Genomic DNA, 18,468 nt, shown 5'->3' on the forward strand with positions numbered 1-18,468 from the left:
TACAAAATTGGACTACACTGGTTGAAAACAGAGTGGTTTAGAGAAGAAAGAACGAGCAGCAGCCCCATTTCATTCCTCACTGAACCAGGTCCAGAAAGACTGAAGACTCAGACTGATCTTGTGGAAAGCTTTTCTTTTAGACCCAGCCCTGCTTGGCTCACCGACAGTTTGGGTTACATACGTGGCACAGCAAGACAGACGCCAACCCCAGCAGCCAGCCACACTCCAGGAGGGCAGGGAAGGGGGATGGGAAGAGAGGGGGAACAGAAGGGGGATGCAAACTGTAGAGACAGACGGAAAAGGACACAAGTGGAGAAAATGGCCAAAACAAGCAGCAGACTGTGACAGGAAAATAAGAGGGGGAAAAAGTCGGGAACATGACAGCCATGATTAATCGATTCCTCTGGAGGACAGCTATCTGTTTTAATGCACATGTGCGTCTATTCCTTAAACTGACTTTACTTTTATTCAGCCTATGTCTGCTCCTCCATCATATGGGATTGATAGAATGTGTCCACACACGACGTGAAGCCATCAATCTACAGTCTACAGTATGCTGATGTGAACAATCTTGCCTCCACATCAGTCAGGAGTCTATGTCATCAGTACAGACAGTTTATTAGGTCCACCAATACAACAGTCCTGCAATAAACCCACCCGTCATGAATGTGATAATGTTATGTTTTTATTTCATCTGTTTAAGAAAGGTGTTTTATAGAAAGAAAGTATATATATGTCACCCATATGGCAACAACAGAACATCTGGGGGCTGCTCCAGACTGACTGGAGAAATAAATTTAAAAACAATAGAGAGACTAAGACATTTCTGGTAACTTTTTGTGCAGATGGTTTGATTTCTTTGGTTACTTGCTTCATGTTGCTCCTGAGACCGACATCTTTGACTGACAAATACTGCAAACAGGTCAGCAAAAAATTTTGACTTATAATTCAATTAACTTCATTTAAATTTCACTTCAATTAAAATCGCTTCAAAAGCAGACTGTAGGAAAAGCACAGGAGTAAATAACATATGCACAATACCAGGATGATGAAACAGAAGCAGATAAATTCCTGCTCTAAAATTTTATTATTTACACATGTGCTTTTCCAAATTTCCAAATGTTTTCCATGAAAGGAGCTGTTCACATTCATATATGTGCCAGTGTTTTTAGAGTTATGTCTGGGTCACAGTTGTGCCATTGGATGTTTACATCTTTTTATCTCCCATATTCTGAATACAAACCGGTACATGTAGACCCAGGTCCAGTGTTCCCATCTCCCACTGTTGCAGCCTTCTGTCTTTCTGAATGAAGATCAATGGGGGAGGCACTGCCCAGAATGACAATGATCGTCACTGATCTTGTATCAACCACTAGAGGGAGATCATGTTTTCACAACTGTCACTGCAGCATCAGGCCTAAGGAGAACTGCTAAAAACATGTAATTGGTCTCATGTTAGGCAGCCTGAATATCCTGATCCATAAGAGAGGCAGGGTCAGTATTACACGTTTCCTGCGGTGGATATGGCTTCAGCTGCCTGGGAGAGCTGCTGTTTTATCTGTACCCTCGAGGAATAACAGAGTAGTGTTTTGCATCAGTGGCCCTGCTGCTGGGTTTTGTGCAGTGAGGTGCAGCGATGCAGATGGAGATGGGCAGTATAGAGCTGACACATGACATTATTTCATGTCAGAGATTTGTTGCTTTCACATAACTGTTTCACAGAAACTCCCTGTTGAATAAGCTCCAGCTGGACACCGACTGTTATGGCGTTTATTGAAACTTAAATATAAATCAGACGTTACTCCAACCAAGGAAGAGCAAGATTAACATTCTTAAGCAATTCATAATTACATTAATGTGTCTATGAACATGAGTTTGAATTTTATTAAAGGGCAATGGCTGAAAGAAAATATAACACACAAGAATTATTTAAAAAATGCTCACGGCAAAGAACAGAGTCCACTGCAGCTTACTGATTACTGGTATATTTTTTAAAAGCTATTAAAACTATTCAAGATATACTTCATTACTTGTGTGAAAAAAATATAAAACAGAGATAATTGTCTTTCTATATATACAGTATATTGTCAGACATGCTAAAATCAATACGTTTGGAAGCATGAATCCGATTAGAAACCTCACCTGTAAGATGTTTAGGAAGATGAAGGTGAAGGTCTGTCTGGTCACATAGCAGTAAATCAGTGACTTAGTTTTAAAATAAAAGCACAAATTGTCAGGTACTTTCAAGAATATCTGAAGAAGAAAAGTACAGATTTGGAAAACAATGTCAATACATTTGAGGTTCAGCTTCCAAAAGAAAAAAAAACAAAGAAGTGCAAAACATACTGCTCATACTGTGATGCAGCATGAGAAGAAGAATTTAGATGTCATATTACATTAAAACAACCAAACAGTATTTCTCATGAAAGTGAAATGGCTCCATCGCTTGGACATTAACATTAACTACAAGGCTTGAAACTACAGATGCTATCGACTGAACGAAACTAACCACTCATGGTTCCAGTCTACATCTCCATAAACACTGCTGGTAGCTTGGTTGCACATGTGGATAAGAAAGGAAGAGCAAAAAGAAAGAAATCATGTAAATTCAGTTTTTAATCAACATTTGAAAACAAATTGGACAAACAAAAGACTTTCTGCTTTTATAAACTAGATGTGGGTTTTAGGTTTTAAATCATTTAAGAAATCACATTTTTTTCAGAGGAAAAAAAAAAAAAAAAAGAAATTAAAATGACATAGTGACACTGACAGAAGCAAAACTTTCCATAATGCAGGAGTAACATCTGAAAAGTGTTATCACTGACATAGTCTCTCCCTACACTGTTGTGAACAACCCAAGGTATCAAATGAAAGCATAGTCTTAAGCCCGTACAGTGTGAACATGTGGTCCTCAGAAACAACAGCAGGAGATGAGGGAGATGAGAGAAAAGCAGATGTTTAGGAACATGCAGACAGTTTCTAACAAACTACCACCTCATAGATTTTGTGAAAAATCCCCCAAAGGTCATACAGCAAAATGATTAAGTCACAAAAGCTGCACAGTAAAATGTACTGTTGAAAATTTGTTGGGTGTTTGATCTTTGTCTGCAGACTTCTTTATTAAAATGCCACTGCAGTGTTTTGTCTAGCTTTGATATTACACTGGCTATTAACTTATTAATTATGGGAATATCAGACTGATTGACAGAAAATAGTAGTATTGTAGTTTTGGTTTCACTCTGTAGTACAACATGAGTCATGAGTATTAGTTGTGTTTATTTGGTCTTGTCAAAAAGAGGTGAGACAAAAAGAACTGGGCCCAACACATCTTACATCCCACATCTACAGGGAAACAAGGAAATGTGAAAATTGGTAAAACAAAAGCAGGAGATACTGACATTTATGAACCAAAACATAATGTTGTAGCCTTGATAAGTGGAAAAGCCAAATTTCTTTCCTTAGCGAACTGAGATGCAGTAACATTAAGGCTTTTTGGTAAGGAAGAGAAGAATCGCCATTAAATACCAATCAGTTTGCCTCTCCCGATCTTTATTTAATTCTTCTTGATTTATGTCAGGACTGAACTGCTGAGACAAAACTCATCTGCTAAAAACTTGTGCACAGAAGATGGACATGAAAAAGTCACAGCACCAAAAAAAAAAAAAAAAAAAAATTCTAACTGGCAAAACTGAAAATGTTCTCTTCTGCAGTTCACGTTATTCTGCGGCCTGAATACAAGGTGATGTTACAGCTCAAGTCAGTGAAGCTACACACAGTATTGAAACAATTACAGCTGACATTCAGATAGAGTCCAATTAGACAACAGATTCTCTACCAATCGTCCTGAGGGGGGGCAGTAGTCTGATGAAAATGAAGGAACACGAGGAAATGATCCAAGTCCAAACAATTGGGGGGTGGGAGCGGGTGAGAGAATTCATCCAAAAATGAGGCGTCTCCTCTCACCCTGGTACTGATGATGGCAAAAGTGAAGTGGACATTACAGCTACTGTATATCTATATTAGATAGTCAAACAAAAACATCCTCATCTTCCTCTCCATCTCCCCTACACCTCCCTTTCACAAATCACTCCTGTTTTCTGCAGTTTTCGTCTCAATCACAATAGTCCAGTTAGTTCCCTACTGCACCTCCTTCCAAATGTACTTAAAACAGGCTACTTCCATTTAAATACAAACCTTAAAGTGTGGCACCCCCCTCCCACCAAAAATGACATCCCCGTCTCACAAAGTATAAAAATTGTAGACCCAACCCTGGACCCCTACCCTTTTATTACACACAATTCTCAAAAATCTTTGACACCCCACCCACCCACAGCTGCCCCCTCACCACCCAAACTCAGCCCCCTGTTATGAACTGAATATAAATCCTCCCTCATACTTCTCCTTTCCAATTCCAAGTATTAGTTTTTTTTTTTTTTGTTTTTGCTTTTATTTTTTGCAGCTAGACATTTCACACAGATCTCAACCATTAAACTGGATACCAACCAAAGCTATTTGTCAAATGTTTAATATTCCCAGATCTACCTGAAATGTTGCTCTACCTAATTAATCAGGGGGCTGATTTGGAAACGGGCAGTACACCCCACCCCCCTCCCCGCCATCTTTGCTTCTTGCCTCGTCTACCAGAAGTCCCGACGGTGATAAGCATCTGGATCGCAATATTTGGTCACCACCACCCTGTTGGCAAACTTCCGTCCTGTCAGCCCTTGCATGGCCTTCTGGGAGTCAAAAACCGATGTGAACTCCACAAAGATCTACAGAATCATCAGAAAACACACAGTGAGGTGATATGGCATGCAACTGTTTACTATAACGGCAACATAAAACAAATTGTATTTTTGATGACTGAATCTGATGCAATTCCTACCTTGCCAGTCCCTGGCACCTCCAGGCCATCCACGGGTCGAGGTATCTCAATGCTCTTGACTTGGCCGTACTTGCTGCACTCATCCCTGACGTCTTCCACAATCTCCTCATATTCTTCATCATCAAGCAGCTCCTCGGGGGCCACCATATTCATCAGACACAGCACCTCAGTGGGCAGACCTCCCATCTGAGTCACTGAGCTATTCAGACCTGGTACCTGCAGTGTCACTGGGGTCTGGTTTATACTTGTCTGGAAGGATAGACAGCAAAGGTTAGAACATGATTAATTGTATATTTTATGTAACAGCTTGGTCTCTGGGCATTAATTGTTACTGAACGTAGAGCTATGATATATTCATTATCTGTATTATTTTCATATACAACAGTAGACAGCTGCCACTTTCACAAACCCCTTAAAGTACTGCATCGGAAAACTTAAAAGGCACTTCTCACTTCACTCCAGAAGGTTTTGGTTTTTTTCTACTGTGTGTATGTTAAGCAGAAGTCGACCAATCGATCGGCCGAGCCCTTTTTTACACATTTTAATTAATCGGCATTGGCCCATTTGGCTGTACATTAGGCCGATTTATAGGCAGGCACATATGCGACCAGCTAAGCGTTGTTGTGGAACACGTGAGGACCCCTCGTGACAAGCATGTTACCACTGATGTTCAGTGAGCTGATGTTCCTATCTGCTGAAAAGCGTCCAAAAATGGAAAGAAAGTACTTATCTTTTGTTTTTAATTTAGCCTTATACATTTCATTGGTTAAATATGAAGCTACTTTTGGAGAGCGATTGCGAGTAACTTTTTGGGTCTGTATTGTTAGCGAGCTGTAGTTTAGGCTGTAGGCACAAGTACCAAAACATGCTAACAAGCCCAGCAGCTAAATTATTACAGTAGCATGCACTGTATGGATAAACTCATATGTTATTCATTCTGTTTCTGTACCGGAGAGTTTCTCTCCCTCTGCGTGACAGACGGAGCAACGCACACACTGTAGCCGTGCCCTGTTTACCTTTCACACACACATGGCTTCAGCTAATGATGGCAGGGGAAAACCGCTCGTTTTGAATGCGTAATTACATTGTAGTGTGTTAGAATTGACGTTGACCATGCTTATGTGTGCAACAAATCTGAAAGTAGATACACGTGCAATTCAGACGAATATTCTTGCTAAAACACGCAGGATAACTTTCTTCAATAAATGTGTCTGTGCACACAGGAAAGAGATGACGGGGGGAAATTCAAATCGGCCAAAAGAATCAGCATAAATCGGCTATCGGCTGCCCTCATTTCTAAATATCGGCATCGGCCAGAGAAAACCCATATCAGTCGACCTCTAATGACAAGTGTGTAAAAAAATATACTCTATATCCAGCTTTACGCTGCTTTGATTTCTGACTATAGTTCATTTCTTACTGATTCAGAATATAAGAATTTTGTTCACCATGTTCATCTGAATTTGAAAACACATAGAGAGTACAACTTTAAATGTCACTGAGTGGTGGGTTTAGAGTTAACTGAATTTTTCTGCTATGCTCTGCATACCACCATTAAACCATCCAACACTGGCACAGACAGTGTTGCCGAGTTTGCCACATTTTGTCTTCCACTGAAATGTACCTTTAACATCAGTGATTCAGATGCATACTTGTTTAAAGAATAGCAGGTAAATTGTTAATTTGCAATTTCTCTCAATCAATTTTAGCAACCCTGAAGAACATCCAGCCTCCCACCACTGTACTGTCATCTGTCCAGCCCCTGGACACTCACCAGAGTGGCGTTCTTAGATCCCACGCTGGCTCTCTGCACCAGGAGTTTCTTGTCTCCCAGCTGCATGCCATTCAGCCCAGCAATAGCCTGCAATGACATCAAATTTTTATGCCACACTTTCTGAAACCCATAAAGCTGCAAGATTATACTCACAACGTAGTACTTGAGAAGTTTCCATTTGTTATCTCATCTTTAAAAACTTAATATATGTCACATCTATATAGACATTTGTAAATATCTTTCTGTTGAACTTGTTACCTGGTCATTAAGGTTGACATCAACATATTCACAGAAGGCATATCCTTTAGACAAGCCCGTAGCACTGTCCTTCACCAGGTTGAAGGCTTTCAGAGGACCGAATGATGTTAACAGCTCCTTCACCTAAAATACAGGAGACAAAAGAGTTAAAAATTCATCATTTGGGAGAAAAAAAAAAAACAGGTTAAAGTTTAGTTTCAGTATATAAATATGTGCATCATATTCTTATAAAGTACATCTAATTTTACAAAGGACAGTAAGAGGACATTGTTTTAAAAAAGAACGTAAGTGAATTGCGCAGTAGTGTGCCTTGGACATCAGGTGTACCAGTTTGGAGATAAAACTGTTTATGGTAGAAATACAGACCTGATCATCATTCAGGTAGTTGGGCAAGCCGCCAATAAAGAGCTTGTGAGCCGAATCGGGCACCACAGTGGACACCACACCTACAAGAGAGACAAATACAACAGGAACAAAATTAAAAAGAGACACATAGGCAAAAGGTTTCTGTATAGAATGAATTGCTTTTGAATTATGCTGCAGGTAGTTGAGGTTAAAAACCATTAATTGTCTGTGTACCAGGCACATAGACAGTGGGGTTTTCACTCATGCCCGGCAGAGGCTGGTAATCGTGAGGACGGCGAATCTTGAGGCTCTGGCCTTGAAAGATGATGCCATCAAAAGCCATGGCCTGTGTTGTTTCATCCACTGAACGGAACTACACAGAGAAAAGTTTACACATGATTAAATGTAAAATACCCAGGGAGATCACATATTGTTTATGAGGGTATTATCTCACCTCAAGAAAGGCAAAATTCTTATCCTGGTTGATCTGTACTGCAAGGACAGGGTTTCCAGGGGCCTGAGTAAGACCACCCAAACGCATCTGGGCATTGAAGAAGTCCATCATGGACTCCTACACAGAGAATGACGAAATGAAAGTAATTTGAATTAATTGTGAAATTATAAAAAAAAATAAGGATGACACACTAGGTTATTTAACATGTATATAAAACTGGACTTAAAAGCCAAATAAAGTCCTTTCCTCACCTCTGTGATACCAAATGGGATGTTGCCCACATAAAGCCGGCGGGCCTGTCGGGTCATCTGGCTGCCCACTACAGGAACAGGGGTGGGAGTAACAGCCAGACCATCTGGGGTCATGGTCGGCAGGAGAGCTGTGGCTGGGATCTGGCCTGCAGCTGGAGAACAAGGCCAAAGACAGGAAACAGTTCAACAATCTTATATGTGTATATGTATGTGTCGCAGTAAGGCAAGACATTTTCAGCTGAAGCAAGGAACCATAGCAAGGCCAACTGAGATGGTTACCTTGCATGGCTTTGTACTGCATGGGAGTAATATGCTCAAAGCCAGGTGGAGGAACATCCCAGTACTTCTTTATCTTCTTCTTCTTCTCACGGTGTGGAGAACGACTGACCAAGGAAGACAAGGTTTGTTAAATAAAAGTACAATTATCTACTTTAAACATATCTTTCATTAGCTTTTTAATTAAACATAAGATCCAAAGAAGGACCATTTTGTTCAAAATCTAGAACCACAATAGCAATACAAATTCTAGCGACATTTGGGGGCTACATCACTCTCAACAGTGAAAACCTCGTGGTAAAGGAGAGAGAAAGGATGAAAAACCCCATCCAGGAAGATATCTAGACAATATGTCAATAGTGCCTAGAGTTAGAAGCAGTTCTTTAAATTTCAGTGGCTGCAATAATGCAAAAAACAGCTATGTGTTAAGTTTGCTGTATTTACCTTCCAGCATTTTCCTGAGGGTAGCTGGATGGTGAGCTGAAATGACATAGGACGGGTTTCACATTTCTCTCAAATCAATCATGACATTAACCAACATTTCCACTTCAAACAAACAAACAAAATTAGTCTTATTTTCTAAAAGCATCACCAAAGACAAACATCTAACACAAGACTGCCAATTTGTGTGTTTTCTAAAGACACGCTAGAAGATTCAATGAGTCTAATAACTGATATTCAGCAATATTTGTGAACTAATGATGAAAGTAAAGCAGAAAAGATACCCTCAAAACTGTTGCAGCAATTACATTTTGCATCTTCTGACCTCATGCTCAAAATATGAAAAGTAATTTGTTTTAAAAAAAGAGCAATGTTCAGGACAGAGGTCACATTTACAGCTAACTATATGAGTTGACAGACTTTACAAAAGTATGTGTTAGAAGAAAAGTACTTAAGCAGCCCTTAGTCAACATCTGCCTTCAAACTATTCAAAAAAACTTATATACAAATATAATGCACAGATTTGCCAATCAATATCCGATTTACCAAGAAGCATAGTTTTCAAAACATACACATCTTCAACACTTCCAATCATATCCATAAAATGTAGAGCTGTCCTAAACCATGTCTGTTTCCATGAGAAACATGCATTTGTCACATCACTAGTGGTAGCAGTGACACTCTACCAAAGATTTTCCACAGCCACAGGTGTAAAGAGTAGCTCAGAATGAAAAGATAAGAGGGCTAAAGTTTTATTTCCTACATCAATGCTAATGGATTTTCATTTTCTGTGTATGTTTACTTATGTTTAGAATTCGCAAATGGTAAGATGCACAAAAACAGGCAGTGTGATAACACATAAATATGTGTGGCCACATAAAGCAAGGCCAAAACGTTAATCTGCTGAGCTAATTACTGACATCTAAACTAGCAATAGAACCTGATACACTTCCTTTCTGCACAATGGTTACTACATGAACTGCAAGGTCAGTAGGAATGGGTCTGGCATATGCAGTTTCATAGCTTATATAGCTGGTATAGGTGTAGTTGCCTATAGATACCAACCTGCGTCTGTGTCTGCGCTCCTTACTGTCCCCACGGCGGTCCTTGCTGCGTCTGTCCCTGTCTCTGCTCCTCCTTTTCCTCTCTCTGCTACGGCTGCGGGAAGAGGACCGGCGGTGATGTCGGTTCTCCTTGTCCCTTTCAGCTGCAGAGAGAGTGTTAAATGACAATAGAAAACTATTTAAACATGGGGTGGCAAACAGCTACCAGACTGAACAATTAAAAAACAGGTTAGGGATATTTATTAGTAACTGCAAAGATCCACTTTTGCTTTCACCTCAAAGACACAGACAAAATAACTGTACTTAGGTAAAGAATATAAATCTGTCCAGCATACCTCACTTCACATAGTAATACTAAAACTCATATATGACAGTAACTCAAAAACGACTTTTATAATAATAATTTACCGATTAGTTACCAAATAATGCGTTACACACATCCTGGCTAAAACAGAAAAAAAGAAAAAAACACAATGGTTCCAAAATGCCACAATGCGATCATTTCTGTACACTAACGTTGGCCAAGGTGAAGTGTATTGTGTGTAAACGTAGATTAAAGAGAGCTTAAAGTGGGATATGGGTAACATCAGTAACGTTACCGGTGTCAGAAAGAGGGCATTAAGTACATAGCCTTCTACATGCTATCTGAACGAAAACAGCTGCAAAGAATGAATGCTAGCTGCCCCAACTAATATCAGCTGGCATTGGCATGAGCAGTCACAATATAGACTGCCCCTTCCATAAACACATATCGCCATATAGTTACAGACATTTGGATTCAACATTAATCCAGCGTTATTTGTTGTAAGTCACCGATCTTTCAAGCAATAGCATAAGCTGGCTACATCCTATCCCAAACGGTGCCAGGTTGTGGGTTAACAATTCGCTTACAATGTTCCAGTAAATAGACACATCCACGTCTGGCTAAAGCAAAGGCGGCGACTCCGATCAAAAATAATGTTTTCAGTTGCTGATGTGCAGCTGTTTCATTTACCTTGTTTGTTTTCAGAGAGCTGTCTTTCAAATTCGTCGAAATCCGACATCTCTGAGTTGAAGGCTGCTACGCTTTCAGCGACTGCGTTGTTCAGTTGGCGACGGCTAGCTTGAGCTAGCAACAAAGTGAACAACACTTTTAAAAACAAGTGCCTCGCTAGTGTCGCTCAAATAAGATCGATTCAACGTTCAGCCTAACTATAATAATATATTTACTTTAAGCTGATAACCACCACCCGCATTAGCTACGTGTTATTTATTTACAGTGTGACAAACACAAGCATTAAGAAAGAAAACGTGTTCGCGTGGGTTAGCGTGCTAGCGTTAGCTGATTAGCTTGTCCAGAAGAATAGGCCTGCTGCTCGTTAGCTACGTGGCTAGCTAGCGAGTACCAAAGCCGAATGAATGGCTCGTTTCCAAGCCAAATGCGAGTCCTAACGAGTAACGAACCCACGAAGAGCAACTACTTGTTTTTATAAGCTAGACGTATGCAATTCCAAATATTTCAAGGCTGGTGAAAACAATAAAGATTTCGGTATGCCCGCTTTTTTTTGCCTCGTCTTTCTGATACCCCCGTGACACCGGAAGTTGATGAATGACACGTTTCCGGAGAATGAAGAAGACGCTAGAGGGGGGGCGGGGTGCTTCACCCTTAAGAACAGTGCACCCATTGGGACATAGTTAAGATGTATTAATGTTTGCTACAGACAGATTTCATGAAGATCAAAGATTTGTCTTGAAATGTCAGGTCTTGACAAATCAAGGCCAAGTGGGATTCTGGGCTCCTGGGCACTTTCTTGCACAGTCTCAAAGTCTCAAACCATGAACCTATTAAGGACATTTGAACAAATAGGTTATTTTTGCACTGCAATGGACTGGAGAAATGTCCAAGGTGTACCCCTCTGTGCTTATCCAACGTTTGGCACATTTATTTATGGCACAATAAGAGAATTCACTGTGAGTTAAATAGAACAAGAAATCAACATTGTAAGAAATCAGCCATTTTAATTACATTTCGGTCTTAACAGTACCATCTGCGTTTCATCAATAATCAATCAAGCATTTTTTTCAGTGAGCACTGATGTTAGCTTTTACAGATTGACACACCAAAAAATGTGCAAGACATCAAATGTCTTGATGGCATTTCGGTTTCCCAATACGTTTGATAAATGGTGGACAATGTTTCTTTGATACACAATTCACTCAAAATACATAAATATAAGACATAAAAGTGAAAAAATGATTGTTTTTTTTCTAAAAGACTGCACTGTGGTATGATTTAGTTAGGTATGCTTAGCAGTGAGACTGCACCTTATACAGCTTGCTTTTTAGCCATAGCCTACAAACAATCAGACACTGAAACCAGCCTAAGTGCTGCCGATTGGAATACATAGGTTACTGATAACCTAAGAGTCACTATATTGCACTGTAAACTGGCTTTAATATGAGTTCATATTTCACTGTACTAATATAAACATCAGAGATTATCATACAATATAATCCTGTCTGCTGCTTTGATAATTAAGAATGTTGACACGACCTCTATCAACAACAGATCATTAAATAGCTTCTCACATGCATTTGTAGTGAAGCACTGGGAAAAATAGTTGGTTCTGCTGATGCTATATCTCACACTGTAAAATTGTTTGTGAGTAATATCCACATTTTTTTTTTTTTACAAAGAACCAAAAGTTACACAATATTACAAAGAGCCATTATAGTAATAATCAGTGTAAATGCTCTCTACCCTATTTTACAAAAGGTAATATTGTCACAAAAGCATTACAAGAGCCTCAATATTAGAAGCATAGGAAGTGACATTAAGTGTATTTTAGTGCAGGACAACAGAGTAATGCAGCAGTACTGTTGTTAAAAATGGACCCGAGACCAATAGGTGGCCTTATTATTATTAAGCAAACACACACAATACCACCAACATTTCTGTGTTTGTGTTTCCTTTTCAAAAACAAGTGGCTCTTGTTGGCAGAAACTGTGGTACTTCTACCACTATTACTACTGAGTACTGAAAAAAATGCATTTCCACAACATCATGTCTGCCTGACTACTCCTTACTAAGATCAGTTTGTGACCTTTCTCTTGAGTTCTCTCACCTCTTAAACCTGGGAAAAAAGAGAACCCACAATGACTCCCAGCTTGTAATTCAGAAGGTGTTTAGAAAGTGACCTAAAACAGCTGCAAGGAAAGTAAAAAAAGACTGGCTACAGCAAATAAAAACGTGGGCAATACAATGACAATGCCAAAAATAATACAACACAGACACATTGAGCAATATAACCATAAGAAAGTGAAGATTTCTTGGAAGTATGGCATAATTGTACGAACTCTATGGAATGCATAATCTTTTTCACGTACGTTAATAAGACTGTGTTAGACCGCTGCTATATTTTAGGATTGTGTCAAAATTGCACATGAATAAAGTAATGATTGTTATGCTTATAAGTCATTTAGGCTGACAGAAAGCGAAATTATGCAGATAATCAATTAATGACTTTTTGTCTTTAAGCAGATCCAGGTGTTCAGGAGAGAAAGCGTTGCATCTCTATGCAAATCTCAAAGCTGAACCATTATTGAGCTGAGATGGTTATACTCAGCTACTAAGGAAAGACAGTGCCCTTTGTAATCCTAATGGTAAAGACACATTCGTGTTCACAAATTCTGGATCAGATTAGCTATTTTTGCTTTTTAAACAATGACGGCCATGTTTTTTCTCCTCTCTGGCTGCAGCAGGCACTCCCACATCCTCACTTACTGAAATGATGGTAAAGATTTGTCAAAGGGATGGATGCACTTATGTTGTATTCATGATAAAAGTGAGATGTGAAATGTTTGTCTGTTAAGCAAAGATCTCAGCTGCAGATTAAATCGCCCTATCCTGGACGCCGAGCTAGCAAAATATTTCTTCATGCCTCTGGACATCCCTGTGCCTCGGAGGTGAGCTGGCCTGCTGCAGCCGAACCTGACAGCATTTCCTCTCCTCACTTCTTAACCACCAGCATCACTGTTTTTCACAGAAACTTCCAACTTTCTCCCTTCAATGTCTAAACCTGTAGGAGATGGGTAACAGCAGGTTATTTTTCTTCAGGGCCTGCACCCTGCTGAGAGTCTCCTCATCCAGTGCAGTGTAGCAGCGCCGGGCATAATCCAGCAGCTTCTCCTTGGAGGGGTCAAACTCTCCCACCTCTGCCACCTTTTCTGGGGCCACTAATAGCAACTCAGCAATGGGTGTCGTTGAAGCCACCGTGTTCCGGTCCACACCATGGATTTGGAAGGCTTTGGACATATTTTTCAGACGCTGGTATGTAAGTAGGATCTTCTTGTAGCGAAACAGCACCCCAGCAGCATCTTTCACTGTAGAATAAAAAAGAACAAGAGCATTAGCTACATACATTTCAAAACAAAATATGGTTATATTATTATGTTGAATTATGTTTCAGAATCTCTCCTTTTCTTACCTCGCTGCCGCTCTCGAGGAGCTCGGAAGACTCTCCTTCTCTTTAACTGGTGTCTGTTACTGTTAATGGTATCTGGCATTACGTCTTCCCCTGATATCATTTCTTCCTCCTCTAAGTAGCTTTCCTGCTCCAAGTACTCTTCAGATTCTCCCAGGAGCGACAGGGAATCTTATGAGACAATAAAACATTTCCTCAGATAAAAGATTTCCTAGATAAAAGCCAAAGAAAAGGTTTTTTTCCATGTCTTTGCCTTCTTCTTTAAGTATAAAAAATGCATTCATTAAGGTGATGGAAATCTATGTACCACTTAATTTAAATTACCTGGACCTACGTTGCTATGTCCACTCATCTCATTTATAGATGACCTTGTAGTATTGTTGCTGTTGCTGCTGCTGCTACTGGCTGTAGTACTGGGAGCACTATGGCTGTGGCCTTGCAGGAGGGCCTGGGATTGTGAAGAGTTGAACAAAGCATTCATAGAGGCAAGCGGACTGGTTAATGGACTGGAGACATGGTTTTTAGAAGGAACCATGGTTGGAGGAACGGGCCTGCGTTGGATAAAATGACGTGAGGGGAAATGCTGTGAGTCTGTCTTCTGTTGCTCTGTAAGGAGAAGGTAGTCATAATAACTAAGAATTTGTAATGTAATATTAGATTAATAGAATTAATAAACAATGAACAGACTATACTGAAGCACAACTATATTCTAACCATGAGAAGGAAACTTAATTTAACAGTAAGTGAGAAATTATGTCTATACCAGCTGGACGATCTTCCTCTCTTCTCGCCCTCCAGTTGAATCGTCTAGATTCGTAACCTACAGAGAAGCAAATACCAAGAGATAAAAATTTGTTTTCCACTGTGAGTGGTCTGCAATTAAATGTCTGTTCCTAATGTATATTTTCTTTCAGCAGAGGACATTGTGGCACGCATGTCCCCTGTTCTCACCGTTACTATACTGACTCTGACTCTGATCCTGTCCCTGACTCTTTGTGGAACAGATGAAGCGGTCCAGTTGGCAACGGAGGAAGTCTCTCTCCTCTTCCAGGTCCTCAATTCTTTTCTGCAACCATGAGTTTTTCTCCAGAGAGATCTGAAGCTGAGTCCGCAGGTTGGTGATCACCATGTATGAATTGTTGACTGGAGACGGGCCAGCAGAAGGGGGCGACTCTGAGGAGGACAGAGGGTCATTTGGGAAATCACAGGTGTCACCATGAAATTTTTTGTGAGGGATAAAAAAAAACTGTGCAGATAAAAGTGAATTTTAAAGTACTGATTCTGACATTCACCATCAAAATTCTGATCACTCTGACTGAAAAATCCTTGTTGCTCAAAGTTGCTCTCTTCATAGGGGATGGAAATTTCATATGCATCCTCATTTTTCGGGGCTGAGGGAAGAAAACATGCACAGAAATGAATCAGTTATACCTGATTTAAAGACAGAACAATAGTAGTTATTTTTAAAACTTACTCTGCAAGTGGAGTGAGCCTGCATGGGTCTTGGATGAGGAAGCAGCATCAGTCCTGTTTCCGTCCTCCATCTCAAACCACAGACAAACTGATCAGTTCATGGATTTAAAGAACTGCCATGAGGATGTGTGGATGAACATTTTACAGTAATCCAATGTAAAGACACAAACATAGCTGGTTTTTACGTCCACATGTATTTTCTTTAAGAGATGCTGTTCATCGGCGAGCTTTCACACCGTAAGTGCTCGTACTTTATGCAAGCAGACAGCCAGCAAACCAAAGCCAATTTTATTATATGTTTCTCCGGTCGTGCACGTATAAACTCAAACAGGTAAACGGAACGTGTTACTTATAGCAGCCCTACAGAGTAAATATTAGGAACTAATTCCCACTATGTTAGCTTCATGTAATGTTAGCAAAAAGGTTGCTGCGAATATAAAATTACAATCCCCTTCTTTCTATTCACTCCACTGTTTAATCCCGTTATTCACACATTACCAGAATATCTGTGCTACAAATATATTCTGCAGAAATTGGTACATACCACTTTACGTTTGTAATAACTTAATCGTGTACATGTAATAAGACGTTATTACTCTGTCATATCTCCATTTCACGAGTTCATCTGCTAGCTAACAAGCTAACAATAACAATTATCGCTTTTATTTTTTTAACACTCTCGCACGTCACTTCCGGCTGTAAAAAGAAGGAAAAGGCAGAAGGTTTTGTTTCTTTATTATTATTTATATTTATTTTGTTAAAATTTTCTTTAGTTTATTTTGTCTTATGATAGCACTTAAAGTGGTGGGATTTATTTGTAACATTTATGTGTATATAAATCATAGGCTAATTATAACATGCACTTTGTGTGCAGTAAATCTATTCATTCAAAAACAATGTGCAGATACTGGATGGATGCGTAACTGATCACGTTCAAATAATTTGCACTGATGGGGACCAGGTCAGCACCGCACCCTGGTTCAGCTGTGACACAGTTCACTGTGAGACTGCAGGACAGGTAACAACAGGTGACGAGGTGTCGGGTTTCAGCGTAGACCACTGGCTCCTTTTAGAGCCGACACGGAAACACGGACGATTTCCAAATTGTAAACGTGTTTTAAAAACTCCGCAAAATAGTAACGCGACGGTAAGTGTTTCAGTATTTTTCCTTTTCCTAACAATATAGACTCGATATTCGGCTACAGGCTGTAAAAGTAAGATGTGGGATAGGTGTGGCACCTGTTTTGACTGTTAAATGTGAGGGAAAACACTGGCCACTGTGTTTTCAAGCTGCTATTTAACACAGGTTTATGTGTGTTTTACCGTAATGGAAGAACTACTGAGATCCTTATTTTAGAAAAGAATGAATATCACAGTGTAATAACACTTTTTTACGAAAGTCTGCATGCAAAATTTTATCTACAGTAAAGTAATTGGCAGCCAAATATACTTGATGTACCAAAAGTAGGTACGTCTCACATCAATGTATTTAATATTATTAGATTATATTTATTTGTCACTGTAATGTTGCAGCAGGTAGATGTGAAGCTAATATTAACTAACATTTATGCTTAGAATTTGTGAATTTCCCATCATAGATCATTGAAGTTTTAAGATTATCTGGTATTTTGTATTATAAGTTATACCTCATTCCAAAAAGTCACTAGTAACTAAAGTTAGAAACTAAATGTAGGGGAGTAAAATGATCAAATACTAGAAAATGAAAGCACATACCTCACCATTACATTCAGGTACAGTACTTGAGTAAATGCACTTTCCACCACTGGTGTTTTATGCTATGGGAATTAGTTCCTATTTTCTGTATTTGCGTCATTAATTCAGAGGATACTGAGATATGACATCCTGTAGCTCTTTCTTCAGGGGAGCCATGGCAGCCAAGCATGATGGTATGTCCCACTGTAAGCTGGCCCTGGCGTTTGCTGTGCTGATGGACCTGTTGGCTGCAGTGTCCTTGCTGGTGGGGGTCTTTGCTCCACTGGAGATCAAAGGGCAAGACTTTGGGGATTTGCTGGTGTACACGGGAGCCCTGTTTGTGCTGCTATCCCTGGCAGGCTGGGTCATATGGTACAGCGGCAACATTGAGGGTCTGACCTCCAAGAAGGAGCTGGGGGGAGGTGTCGGTGATGCTGTGGACCGCCTTGCCCGCTCCCTGAGCCGCAGAATACGACTCGCAAGGACTCAAAGCAGCCCGACCTAAGAAAAATACCAAAAACTAAAGACTGCTGTTACATGAAGCTGTCCTTGACAGGCAGCAGGCCAAACTGCCCTGAGGCATAGGAGTGTCATAACTGTAACTTCTCTTGTTAAGTTAAATGTCTAATTCACATGCCAAGACTATCATTCGGCCAGTTTTCATAAAGTAGGAGAATTAATGTAATTTCTGCTAAATGTGTGGACTACACCTGTAATTGCCTCTACTATAGATTGTACAGATTAAAAATATTATGCTCTATTATTTTGTCAATTTCCTCATGATTTTACCATGTGTTGGGTTGCTGTACCAGATTATGGCAGTGCCACTCATAATGAAAGTTACTACATTAACCATCAAATACATTTTAATGACAAAGAATTTTGCACAACGTTGAACAAACACCAATACTCCAGTATTAAATAAGTTTACAAGATGGTAAGCTGCTGAGACACAGGGGTATCAACAAACTTGTAATTGTACACAAATACTGCTTAAAATAATGTATATCCCTTATTTTAACAAAGATGGCAGAATCAAATTAGACATGACTGTAAACCAAAAGAATTTCA

General features: G+C 39.7%; 3 protein-coding genes across 7 annotated transcripts; 1 reads left to right on the forward strand and 2 right to left on the reverse strand.

The window, feature by feature from the left end:
- Positions 1 to 4,395: 4,395 nt before the first annotated feature.
- Positions 4,396 to 11,332, reverse strand: u2af2a (U2 small nuclear RNA auxiliary factor 2a). 2 transcript variants are annotated; one of them, XM_026317173.1, is made up of 12 exons: positions 10,743 to 11,332; positions 9,750 to 9,891; positions 8,688 to 8,723; positions 8,247 to 8,350; positions 7,968 to 8,119; positions 7,717 to 7,833; positions 7,497 to 7,635; positions 7,284 to 7,363; positions 6,918 to 7,040; positions 6,660 to 6,746; positions 4,886 to 5,134; positions 4,396 to 4,772 (listed from the first exon to the last, which is right to left on the reverse strand). In XM_026317173.1, exons 1-12 carry the CDS (start codon positions 10,789 to 10,791, stop codon positions 4,638 to 4,640), a joined length of 1,413 nt encoding a protein of 470 aa, XP_026172958.1. In that variant the 5' UTR covers positions 10,792 to 11,332; the 3' UTR covers positions 4,396 to 4,637. The 2 variants fall into 2 exon arrangements, with proteins under 2 accessions (XP_026172958.1, XP_026172957.1); XM_026317172.1 differs by having other exon boundaries at positions 7,479 to 7,635.
- Positions 11,333 to 13,793: 2,461 nt separating this feature from the next.
- ccdc106a (coiled-coil domain containing 106a) lies at positions 13,794 to 16,383 on the reverse strand. Of its 3 annotated transcripts, none has more exons than XM_026316999.2 (8): positions 16,229 to 16,383; positions 15,686 to 15,755; positions 15,504 to 15,602; positions 15,178 to 15,384; positions 14,975 to 15,031; positions 14,536 to 14,817; positions 14,215 to 14,382; positions 13,794 to 14,110 (listed from the first exon to the last, which is right to left on the reverse strand). In XM_026316999.2, the coding sequence occupies exons 2-8, from the start codon at positions 15,753 to 15,755 to the stop codon at positions 13,794 to 13,796; spliced, it is 1,200 nt and encodes a 399-aa protein (XP_026172784.1). In that variant the 5' UTR covers positions 16,229 to 16,383. The 3 variants fall into 3 exon arrangements, with proteins under 3 accessions (XP_026172784.1, XP_026172782.1, XP_026172783.1); XM_026316997.2 differs by having other exon boundaries at positions 15,163 to 15,384; XM_026316998.2 differs by having other exon boundaries at positions 15,163 to 15,384; positions 15,686 to 15,772; positions 16,229 to 16,355.
- Positions 16,384 to 16,386: 3 nt separating this feature from the next.
- Positions 16,387 to 18,157, forward strand: LOC113136311 (transmembrane protein 238-like). 2 transcript variants are annotated; one of them, XM_026317002.2, is made up of 2 exons: positions 16,387 to 16,831; positions 17,554 to 18,157. In XM_026317002.2, the coding sequence occupies exon 2, from the start codon at positions 17,573 to 17,575 to the stop codon at positions 17,900 to 17,902; it is 330 nt and encodes a 109-aa protein (XP_026172787.1). In that variant the 5' UTR covers positions 16,387 to 16,831; positions 17,554 to 17,572; the 3' UTR covers positions 17,903 to 18,157. The 2 variants fall into 2 exon arrangements, with proteins under 2 accessions (XP_026172787.1, XP_026172786.1); XM_026317001.2 differs by having other exon boundaries at positions 16,392 to 16,831; positions 17,566 to 18,157.
- The last annotated feature ends 311 nt before the right edge of the window (positions 18,158 to 18,468 follow it).

This window comes from Mastacembelus armatus, chromosome 16 (genome assembly GCF_900324485.2).
Source record: "Mastacembelus armatus chromosome 16, fMasArm1.2, whole genome shotgun sequence".
NCBI classification, from domain to species: Eukaryota; Metazoa; Chordata; class Actinopteri; order Synbranchiformes; family Mastacembelidae; genus Mastacembelus; species Mastacembelus armatus.

Bases quoted from the DNA above. Each gene is read 5' to 3' on its own strand.
- ccdc106a (XM_026316997.2), bottom strand. From the start codon at position 15,755: ATGGAGGACGGAAACAGGACTGATGCTGCTTCCTCATCCAAGACCCAT. The intron at 15,385-15,503 runs GTGAATGTCAGA...TGTCCTCCTCAG, and splicing joins GAGTGATCAGAATTTTGATG to AGTCGCCCCCTTCTGCTGGC. The intron at 15,032-15,162 runs GTGAGAACAGGG...GCTTCTCTGTAG, and splicing joins TCAGAGTCAGTATAGTAACG to GTTACGAATCTAGACGATTC.
- u2af2a (XM_026317172.1), bottom strand. From the start codon at position 10,791: ATGTCGGATTTCGACGAATTTGAAAGACAGCTCTCTGAAAACAAACAA. The intron at 8,351-8,687 runs GTAAATACAGCA...TTCCTTGGTCAG, and splicing joins CCTCAGGAAAATGCTGGAAG to TCGTTCTCCACACCGTGAGA. The intron at 7,041-7,283 runs GTCTGTATTTCT...CCTGTATTTTAG, and splicing joins ACTACCTGAATGATGATCAG to GTGAAGGAGCTGTTAACATC.
- LOC113136311 (XM_026317002.2), top strand. From the start codon at position 17,573: ATGGCAGCCAAGCATGATGGTATGTCCCACTGTAAGCTGGCCCTGGCG.